Consider the following 11,075-nt stretch of genomic DNA (forward strand, 5'->3'; position numbering starts at 1 on the left):
CCCTTTCTGCCCACTCCTCTTCTGTCCCATAATTGCCCCCAGACCCTTTCTTGCCTGCCACCTTCCCTAGAGACCCTGATTTGTCCCACTTCAAAGGCATTGCCATTTATCCCTCATGTGTTCCATTTCCTTTTTACAAGTCCCTTCTGTCTCCTGCCAACTGATTCGAAGCCCTTTGTGTGTAGGATTTGAGCCCAGAGCAGTTGGGAATGCTTGTCGAGGTGAACGAGGCAGGTTGGCACGGAGAAGGCTGGACAGATGGCCACCAGAGTGACTGCACCTTCCCAGCTGGGGGGCCCTGAGATAGTGACAACAACAGCCACTCTGGTCTCTAGCCAAAGAGCCTGGCTTCAATAGGCCAAGGAATTGGAGAGAGAGGGAGGAGAGGCCTTAGGTTGGGACTGGGGTAGGGTCCTTCACGGAAAAAACCACAGGGTTGAAGAGTGGTACAGACTGCCTGGAAGTCTAGCTGATGCCAAGGCCCATGCTTTCCCCCAGCCAACACTGCCTTCATCAAAGCTGTCTGCACCTCCTTCACCGGCAGGGAGAGACATCACCTTTCCTGTTCCAGAGGGAGGCTCCCGGAGGAGCTGCCATGCCATAGCCTGGAGAAGCAGGGTAGCTTGAGGAGACAAAAGTAGCTCTGGAGGGCATGAGAAATGGCATTCTTTATTCATAAATAGAAACATAAAATTATCAGAAATAGTTTACATGGCCAAAAAGGGGCATCAAAAATAAAATGAAGCTGTCAAAAGCAAATCAAACAAACAAACAAAAAAACAAAAACAACCCAGAGAAAAATAACTATGTACATATTCTTCCAAATGCTGGTCTATCCAAAGCCAGCCTCGGCTGGAGGTTCCAGCTTTGTCTGCAGACTCAGCACAAGACTGATCACACAAGAAGCATCTGTTGTACAGGGTACACAGCCTCCTGCCATGGCAGCTCTGGCTTAGGAGAACTCAGGACCCACAGGAAAAGTCGTCTCACAAAGCTGCTGCTTCATCAGCAAGAGATGGTCCAGGCTGGGCCGGGACAAGAGCAGGACAGGGAGTAGAGGGTCAGCAAGTGTTTCTCAGGGGAGAGGTAACCCTCCCCAGTCCCTATGGAGCTCAGGGCCTATGCGGGTCAGAGTGCACCCAGCAGGAGTTACCTGAATGACACAGCAGCCAGAAGACATACCTCCAGGGGTGTCCTGCCAGAGTCTGGTCATTGCAAGGCCTGGAGGCAGAGTCCCCTTTTTGGTGAGGAGGTACTGGATGCTGCTGTCTCTTTGCAGGCAGCCAGAGCATCTTCAGGCCAAGCATCCTTTGGAAGAGCAGAGCAGGTTGATCTGACTGAATGAGCAAGCATGCCAGCAGGAGTATTCAGAGCGAAGGGCAACGAGCTCATGCTGGCTGGCCCTGGGCCAGGCCGTCTGCTCTGAAGCCCCATCATCTGACTTCCCAGTCCCTGCTCAGCCTCTCTTGTTCAGATCCTCCTTCCGGAGAGGCTGGGTTTGGCATGGTCCAGGAATAGTAAGGATGTTTTTCCATAGGGAAGGGAAGAAAAACCACATGGCAGTAAGGTCACTATGTTACAGGACACTGTGGCACTCTGGTGCCACTGTGGGCCACCCTGGGGTCTTCAGTGGGTAGCCACCCAAGGGGGGGCATCCTGGCCTTAGGCAGGGATGTGGAGTGCTTGGTATGGTCACACCATGGTGGAGCACAGATGTTGTTGCCCCTGAGTGTTCTCCCCTGGGCTTAGCTCCCATCTCTTCTCAGCAAGGCAGGGCAGGGCACAGGGTTTTTGGCTGCTCTTTGGGGGTGGGGAGTAGTGTATCTCCAGCCTGGGGAGGGAACAGTAGCCCCTTTATCTCACAGCAGTCTCACTGGGAAAAAGAATTCAAACAAGGCACAGGCTGGTGGAAATAGAGGGGGTGAGGGCTGTGTGTAGCAGTGCTGACCATACGGACTCCATCTTCGGCCCTCAGTCTTGCTGTGTTTGCTGGATGACCTCTCCTGGGGCTGTGTTCTGGGCCTCTAGGAGGTTAGCATACACACATACCTTAGAAATGCCTTCCAAAGCTGGGATTGGGGGAGGCTTGTTTTGGCCCCCCGTGAATCTGTTGGGACATAGTCTTCCCTCTTCCTGAGGCACAGGTGGTGCCACAGATCTAATTAAAGGTTAGCTGTCAATTAGGGGCATGCAAAGCCTTTGATCTCACTATAATGCCCTTCTCTGTGTCCCACAGCTTTATAAAATCTGTGCACTAAGTTCCAGACTTTGTGGAGAATAAGTCATCTTCTACCCAATTCTCCCGTCAGTAAATTACCCTGAATAAAACTCTGTGTAGACTGTGTGGAGTCACCTCCTTTGTTTCCTGGTCTCAAAGTGCCTTCTCTGTTGAAAGAGAGTTTACTATCCCTCTCCCACCTTCTCACAGCATGGCATAGGGAGTGGGACATTTTTGACTTGAGGGTCTGCATTGTGCCCAGTGGAAGGTACTGTCCTCCAGGCAGAAGGGGGGCGTTCAGCCTGTCCATTTCAGGTTTAAATCTGGCCTATGACTAAGACCAGTGGCTTGAAATTCCAGAAAAGCTCCTCTGTCACAGGCACTGCTTAACCCGAGGGACCAGAAGACAGAGCCTGAAGGCAGGGGGTGATGAGAAGCAGCTCCCACTCCCACGCTGGGTCCTGCAAGGACTGTGGTCAGAGAGGCAGAATCAGGAGTTTTGGTCTCAGACTGCTAAATACCCAGACTCGCTCATCCCTCCTACCTCAGTGAACCCCCCTCAGCAAGCAGGCATGAAGCTCAGGAATCCAGCAAGGCTTGGCTGTCCTAAGAAAGAACAACAGCTGTAGTTTGAGTCAAAAATAGAACATGGAACGGTTCTGGCTGCCTGCTAGATCTGGCTTGCTTCTGAAAAGACAAGAAAGAAAAAAAGAAGACCAAAAAAAAAATATTTTTTTTTCTTTCTCTGAACCAAGCTACTGAGGAACTCCACCATTCTCTCCTCCCCCAGCTCTGCACATCTTCAGAAGAGAGACACCAGCCTCCCCCAGGCACTGGCCCAGCCCCCAACAAACTGAAGCTCCAGGATTCTTGATAATTGGGAGTTCCTGTGGGGCCCAGGTAGAGGGAGGCTAGCCAGTGGCCCTGGGGTAGTTCATAAGGCTGTATTTGTGTCACTTCTCCCTGTCTGGGACTCTGGCCCACCAAACTCTGGGGATTGTTCCTGATCTGAAAGGAGTCTTGTCCAACTTTAAGACTGGAACTGCAAAGGGGAAAGGGTGTGCCCATAAACTGAGCCACAGGCAAAGGAGGGAAATGTCAGATCATCCCTGCACCATTTTAGTTGTATATAGGTTATCCTGGATCAAGCAAAGGGTGGATTCTTGAGAAGAAAATAAGTTCAGAGTAGCCACTGGCCAATTTAAACCAAGTGGGGAAACCCCTACCTCTAGCCCCATGAGGAGAGATCTGGAGTCTCTCCCAGGGACATTTGGAAAGCCATACCTTCCCTGTGTCACAGTGCCTTCAGTCCTCCCCACCACAGGGCCTCAGTGTCTATGGCTTTAAAAAGAGTGGTCACTGAGGTCAAAGGCTGTCCAAAGGCTGCTTACCTCCAGTTAGCAGGGCCCAGCAGGGTCTGACCCTTACTACGTGGCTTTTTCCCCTGACCCCCTCTGGGCTTTGCTGAGTCTAGACATTCCTGGGATGCCCCAGATTTCCCCTTCTTTTTGTGGCTTTCCAGGGTTGGGATAGCTCTGATGTTGCTAAGCCAGGTCCTCCATACCAAGATCCAACCCCTACAGCTCTGAGGTCAGAGAAAAACAGCTCAGGTTATGACCGGGTCAAGTGCCAAGGTTTATGATCACAGATGGTTCTTTCTACTCTCAAGTCATCCCAATGTGTCCAGGGGCAAAAAAGTGGTTGTGGGAAGAGAAAGAAGGGAGCTTCTGTCCTGGGGTGGCCATCGGCCAATACAGCAGTTACCACCTGGGAGAGGGTCTAAGTATTTTTGAACAAAAGGCAAGGTTTAGATATCTCTTAACCAAATGATGGAGATCCTTGAATCCATTTCTTAAGGAAGCTGGAGGTCTAGTGGGCTGCAGGGATGGTAAATGCTGGAATGTAGGCAAGGATTAGAAAGGTTATGTAGCAGTCCTTCTCCTCTCCCCTCCCCCGGATAATCCCAGGTCTGTGCCCTGGAGAAGGCCTCTCACAGAGGTCTGAGTTACTGAGCAGGGGAGTAGAGAGAGGAGCCCTCCTTGACAGGCTCTGTACCCCTGCCTCCCAGGGTCAGATCCCTGGCTCTCCCTCTCCCAGCAGGCCCCTCATATCTCAGTGGCTATGATGTCCTCATAGGGGATGTCAGCGCCTTCAAGGTCAATTTCAAAGGGCTCCCCTGCACCGTCCCCACGGGCCAGTTGCTGCAGAGCCTTCTCCAGGCGCTGGTTCCGCTGGTACATGGCTAGGTAGCTCTGCTGTAACTGCTTCTGGTACTGGATCACCTTCTCTTTCTCCTCCTTCCACACCAGCCGCTCATGCTGGAAGCCTGACGACATCTGGTCGTGGCCTTGCCGCTCCTCCTTCAGCTCCGCACGCAGCCGCTCCAACTCCCGCTGCAGGGCGGGGATGTCCTCAGAGAACGTAGTGCCTGGCCCAGGCCCTAGTCCTGGCCCCAGAGACACAGCCTCTCGCTGCAGGGCAGCCTGGGCCCGGAGCTCCAGAAGCTCCTGCTCCAGCAGGTTCACCTTCTCTCGGAGAAGCTCAGACTCATTTTTCTTGCGCTGTAGCTCATTCTCACAGACCTCTAGCTCTAGGCCCTTGGTACGCAGAGCACTCTCCAAATCCTGAGTCTTCAGCTCCATGCCCTCCAGTTTGCTCCGTGTGTCCTTCAGCTGCGCCTTCAGACTGAGAATCTCACTAGTCTTGGCATTGATCTCTGTCTGGGACTCCTTCAGCTGCTGCTTCAGGAGAGAGATCTCACCGGACTTCTGGCACACCTGCCAAGGGTTGGGTCGGGGAGAAGAGAAAGTGTTAAGATGTAGGAGGTCCTTACCTGGGGCAAATAACATCTTAACTGCCTGAGGAATTAGGCTGGTCCTGACAAAGTCTCAAGAGCATGACGGTCTGGGTGACCCACGAAGGCTGAGCCCCTCTCTGCGCTTTCTTTCATTCTGTGGCCTGACTTGGTCTGTCCACATGCCGCCTCAATCCCAAATCACAGTCTAAATCTGAATCTGTACCCAAAGCCATGGCTATGTGTAAATCCGTGATCACTACTGGTAGCTCCATCTTCCACACTCAACGTCAATGATATTGATTTCCATGTCTGCCAAACTTCTATCATTCATGCTTGTGCCCACATCCTCTGACCTCACCCCTGTGCACACCCAGCTGCCCTCCCTCCCTACTGGGATAAAGACTGTCTTCAATCATTAACCGCTGCACTCCAATGACTAGCAATGTGCCTGGCTCAGAGTGTCAAATTCAGATCTGCCAAATGGAGAGCTACTATGTTCTCCCCTGGCCCCACCTCTCCACTCTTACTATTCTCATTTCTTTTCCAAAGTTGGCCAAGAGCAGCAGGCAAAACCAAAAGCACTGATTCAGATCGATGAGTCTCCAGGGTCTTGGCCATTTGTGGTCATAGGTGGCTCAAAAGAAGATCGAGACCAGTTTGGCTGGCTGTATCACAAGAGTGACTTTTCTCCTGCCGGCCTGGGGGAAAGCTGGACAGAATGAGGGTCTTGTCCTGGGCCTCCACAGAATGGATTCTTGGATCAGACCAGAAGTCACCTTAATTTCTCCTCACTTCACTCACAGTAGTCACCCCCAACCCCTTGTTCTCTTGTACCATTTAGGAAGCAATGCAGAGCTCCACCGACAATGCTTATGTGGGACCAAGAAGGCCTTTCTAAGACTAAGTCTATATTTGTTTCATGGAGGGAACAACATAGAGTCATGGTTGAGGCATGGGCCTGCCTTTGAATCCTGGCTGGATCATGTATGATACGATCGGCTGATCCTGGTGACACACTACTTCAGTGTTGTGGTACTGCAGAGTAGTGATTAAAAATGTTAACTCCGGAGCCAAAGTGTTAAGATCAAATCCTGGCACTGATACTTGTTACGTGGTGACATTCGGCAAGTGATTTAACTAGCTATTTGCTACTAGAACCTCTATGTTCCTCAGTTTCCTTAACCAAATTAAGGATTAATAATAGTACCTACTTCATAGGCTTATATAAGAATTAAGGGAGACTCTAGGGCTTGGCACTTAAACACTTGATAAGCTATTATTATTCTAACTATGTTTGTAATGTATTATCTGTTATTATATTTATTTTATGCATTGTTTTGCTATATAGTCTGACTGGACAGTCTGGGAATGAGGTCACAGCAATGCCCAGCTTAGTTGGGGATTGGGCAAACAAGGATGGATGCCTAGCACCAGGACTAGTTTATATTTCTGAGATGCCCCAAATGTCCTGAGCCCTGGCTGAAAAACAACGGATCGGGTGGGGTCTGCTGTCCCAGCGTCAATGGGAAAGAGAAAAGGCATTGCTCCCACTGCCAGCATCCTTTCCTCTTTGGAAGACCTGGCAAACACAAGTGATATTCCCTTCTCACCGGTCCAGTCCCCCATTCAGCTCTGCCACAGAAGGGATCCTTTTCCTCTGAGGGAATCCATCCTGATGACACTTGTCATTCTAATTTCTAGAGTAAGTACAGAAAGCTCCAGTGCATGTAGGTAGCTGGACCTGGGGGTGGCGCTGATCTAACCAGACACAATGCCTCCTCAGTCCCTTTCCAGGGTAGGAGTCTTTGGGGAGAGTGACGGAGTGGCTATGTCCACAGCCCTACCTTCCCACCCACTCCCACCACCTTGAGAGGTTCCCTCAGGTGAGGAAAACTACTTTCTGGAGAGCAGGATGTAGAGGTTAAGGAGGCTTTCCAGCAAAGCCTCATTTCTAGGTGTTGTGTGCCCTTCTCTTGTGCTTTTATGTTTCCACTGCAGCCCACCAAATCAAAGCCCCACCTACACCTCTGTGAGGAATGAGCCACTCTGTCAGTGATACCTGCCATAAGTGAGGTCACTCTTACTAGTGGATGAGGTCCCTTCTCTCAAAAATAACAAAGTCCATGCTCTCTTGTGGTCTCCTGAACCAGTGTGAACTCAGACTCAAGCAGGACTTATGCTTCTTTTGAGCCTCCTGCAAGATGAAGTGGGTCGGCCCTCAGATTGCCCCACGAGGCCTCTGTTCTCCTGGTTCCAGCTTCTCAGTCAATGACTCTTTTAGAAAATTCAATTCCAGAGGCCATGAGGCCCTGGGGCAGGAGAGAGTAGGAAACTAACGCTAATTGTATTCCCCAACATGGTTTATCACGGAGCTCCTTCTTTAGGTCGCAAGGCTGGCACTTTGGCTCACTTTGCTTAGGCGGCCTGTGTTCAAACACCATGGGCTGGGACCTGGAGAAACAGGCACTGGCAGCAAGCAGCCGACCCACGCCTACATGGTAAAGCCTCACCTCCCACTGGGTCTCTTCCAGTGCAGGGGCGAAGCTGGTCTTCTCCTTCTCATAGGACCTGAGCTTGGTCTCCAGCAGGTCCTGCTCCTTCATGAGGCTCTCAAGTTCCTGCCGGAGCTGCCGCTTCTCCTGCTGGAGCTGGAGCACCTGGAGGTGAAGCACCTGCTGCGTGCGCTGGCTCTTCTGGGAGGCTTGCTTCAACTTGCTGCTGCACTTCTGCTCCAGGCCCTCCAGCTCCTCCTTGCAGCGCCACTGCCGCTCTTCGTAGGCCTGGCTGGAGGCCAGCTCCTTCTCCTCGAGGCTGCGCTGCAGCTTCTGGAGCTCACCTTCTCTCTCCAGCAGCTTCTGCTCAAGCTCCTGGATGGTACACTCGTCTGTGGAGATGGGGGAACGGACACATGAGGAACTTTTGTCCGCCTTGTTTGGGTGGCCCAGCTTGCTACCCCCATCAGAGAAAGACAAAGCCTTCAGGCTCATCATGTTGCTGTCCTGGAGGATGATGCCCTGGGTGATGTTGTGGGCTGAGCCCCCAAAACGGCTGGTGGGCCCCACTGGTGTAACCAGTGGGTCCAACTGGTAGCTGCTGCTGGTGCTGTGTGTGGGCAGGCTGGACATGGAGTTCCGGCCGGAGTCAGACAGCGCCCCAGAGCACAGGCTGGGCTTTGGCTCCTGTTCCTTGGGCCTGTCTGGAGGGGCAGGGTGCAGCTGGTGGCTGGAGCTCTCAGGGGATGAGTGGAGGATGGCTCCTGACCGCGGCAGCACAGGCTTGAACGCTGTGGGCCTCACTGCACCCTTCTCTGAGCCCTGGTGAGGAAAACAACCATATTGATCCCATGTCTCCCTTCAACTCCCCTCTCAACTTTCCCTCCCTTGCCTGGGTATGTGTGCCAGCCACACAGCATCCTTCTTGGTCCTAGCCGTAGGCAACCTTGCCTGTTGCTAAGAAGCAGCTAAATATGGTGAGACCCTCTCAAGAGGGATAAATTCCTTTGTGTGTAGGAGATATCCTTAAGGATCACTGAGGTACCTGGCTTTATAAATTGCCAACCTGTCATGAGCTTGTCCCAGCCCTCCTGAGAAAATGAACAGCATTTTTAGGTTCACTTGCTGAGATCCCTGGGCCAGGGCTCTGGCTCTGGGTCTCTGTGTGGTGTAGGGTGTGGGCATTGGGCTGGATGAGTAAGGTGTCCCTGTAGAGGTCAAGCCCTTCTTCACCTTCACTGCCCCTTCCAGTAGGCCGGGAGTGAGAAAACTGGCTGTGACCAGTATCAAAAGGCTGGGGGGAATCACTTGAAATAACAATACTTTTCTGAAAACTGTCATTTTCATTGGGAGAGTACACTACAGTCTACAAGCCCTTTAATTTGAAAAACATAAAGCTTGATGCAAACTAGGGGGGTCTTTTCCTAGTATATCAAAGCCATGGACTGATCCCCCAAGATGGGGGCAGAGGGCTAACTAGGAAAATTGTTTTCAGGTCCACTGGTGGGACGCATGAAAGTCTAAGATGGCATAAGGGCAGGATTTCTGAGTATGTAGGGCTCTTTTAACCTCATCCTTGCTAAACCGAAGATAACAGATTTGGCTCTTTTCCAGCCAAAGACACTTCCAAGGCCCAGCTTGAGTGAGGAGCTGCTGCACCACAGGAGGAGTGAGGGAAAGGCCCATCTCCAGAAGTCTGCTAGCAGCTTCTCTGCAAATTCTCTCCAAGTGGATCCTCCATCCTCTCTTCCAGATATAACAGAGCTCCCTCCTCTTGCCATGCACTTGAAAATGCTGCTGTTGGTCCTGTTTTGACAACCAGTTACATTCTAGTAGAGCTCAAAAAGGCTTTCGTTTCCCCTTTTTGCTTAGGGCTCACCCCTTGGGTACTCTCCCAGATTAGGGGATTGGCCAGGGCTTCAATTCCCTCATCCAGCCTTCGATCTCTGTGGTGTAACTGAGCACTTCCGTCCTCACCCCCCCACCACCACCCCACCACCACGCCTCTGTTTCCCTCCCTGTCTCCATCCTCTTCATTCCCATTTTGCTCTCTATTGGTTTTCCCACCCACCCACCCTTTCCAGAGACCCTTGCTTACCATTTCTAGCTGATTGGAGAAGGGCATAAGCTTGGGTGGGGTGGACTGGCCAAACTCCACCCCAGCCTGGCCGCCTATGTCCCCACTAGACAGTGCAGTGTAATCTGGGTGGTGGGAGCCCCGGGCTTTCTGGCTGACCTTGATGTAGAAGAAGTCTTCACTCTTTCCCATTTTTGAGCTGGACTTGCCATGGCCTGAGTCCTGGGAGAAGCCAAATCTCAGCAGCCCATCTGAATACCGATTGAGCTTCTTGAGATGGGAAGACTTGCCCAACTTGTATCGTGAAGCCCGGCAATGCTTGCCGTGGAAGCTGTGGCCAGAGATGAGGCTACTGACGCTACCCATGCTGACTTGGGGCCAAGGATAGATAGGGTAGGATGGGGATCTGGTGTGGCTGCGGCAGCAAAGGGCAGTCCTGGTAACACGAAGAAACTGTGGTCATAGCAGAAGCCTCACAGAGCCTGGGAGAGCTGTACACCTGGAAGGGGACAGAAGGCAAAAGTCAGCTTGAGATGGGCCAGTCATTCCACAGTCCTCGATGGTGATGTGGAGGAGTTGGTTCTGACTGCTAGGTCTGAGTAGTAGAGAAATGTATGCTTCTTCTATTGAAAGCCTCTAATGAAAGTTCAATGCTGACTGTTAACTCTTTGTTCATTCTTCCTTTGTCTGCTAAGTCAACAAACATTCATTGACACCCTCCTTTGGGATGGCCTTCCTTTAAGTCGTGAGATACTCTGTAGTGACTAACATGGCTACAGTCCCTGCATTTGGGCTTGTGTTCAGTATAGTGTGGACAGACTATCAACAAATCAGTGTCTACTATCCTTAATGGTATACATGCTATGGGGAAAAATGAAGCAGACTGAGTAGCCTAGAATTCTGGGAGGTGGTTATTTTTCACAGGCAGCACAAAGGAGGCTTCGCTGTTATGGTATCATTTGAAGAAACCTCAAGAAAATGAGTGAGCAAGCCAGGTGGAAATCTGGGGGAAGAGAGATGCTCCTCAGAAGCCCCAAGAACAAAAGCCCTAAGTCCCTGCGGTGGTCTGTGCTTGGCATATATGAGACCAGTCAAGAGACAAGTCTGGCTGCAGAATAGAATATGCCCCTGGCTGGGGCATAGGACAGGCAGAAGTTAAAACTAGCAGGTACCAGGAAACTTAGAGCCTGGTTGGACATAGGGCTGGAATTTAACTCTGACTGAGATGAGGAGCCCCTGCATGGCTTTAAGCAGCTGATTACTTGATCTGGCTTAGGCTGCAGAGGGTCACTTTGGCTGCAGGGTGGAAAAATGGCTGCTGATGGGCTTGGATGGAAGGGGGGGCAGATACATTAGGTGAGTGACTAACATGGATGCGTCAGGGTGGTAGCAGTGGCTTACATTTTAGATGTAATTTTAAAGTCCAGCTGACAGGATTTGCTACAGGACTGGATGCCGGGAATGAGAGAAAGAGAGGAGTCAAGGATGACC

The 11,075-nt window shown here is 51.4% G+C and overlaps 1 protein-coding gene across 1 annotated transcript; it reads right to left on the reverse strand.

The window, feature by feature from the left end:
- Positions 1 to 651: 651 nt before the first annotated feature.
- Positions 652 to 9,950, reverse strand: LZTS1 (leucine zipper tumor suppressor 1; the record flags this gene model as incomplete). Its single annotated transcript, XM_080797676.1, has 3 exons — positions 652 to 4,995; positions 7,526 to 8,329; positions 9,606 to 9,950. 3 exons carry the CDS (start codon positions 9,948 to 9,950, stop codon positions 4,324 to 4,326), a joined length of 1,821 nt encoding a protein of 606 aa, XP_080653802.1. The 3' UTR covers positions 652 to 4,323.
- Positions 9,951 to 11,075: the final 1,125 nt, after the last annotated feature.

This window comes from Martes martes (assembly GCF_963455335.1).
Source record: "Martes martes genome assembly, chromosome: 2".
Taxonomy (NCBI): Eukaryota; Metazoa; Chordata; class Mammalia; order Carnivora; family Mustelidae; genus Martes; species Martes martes.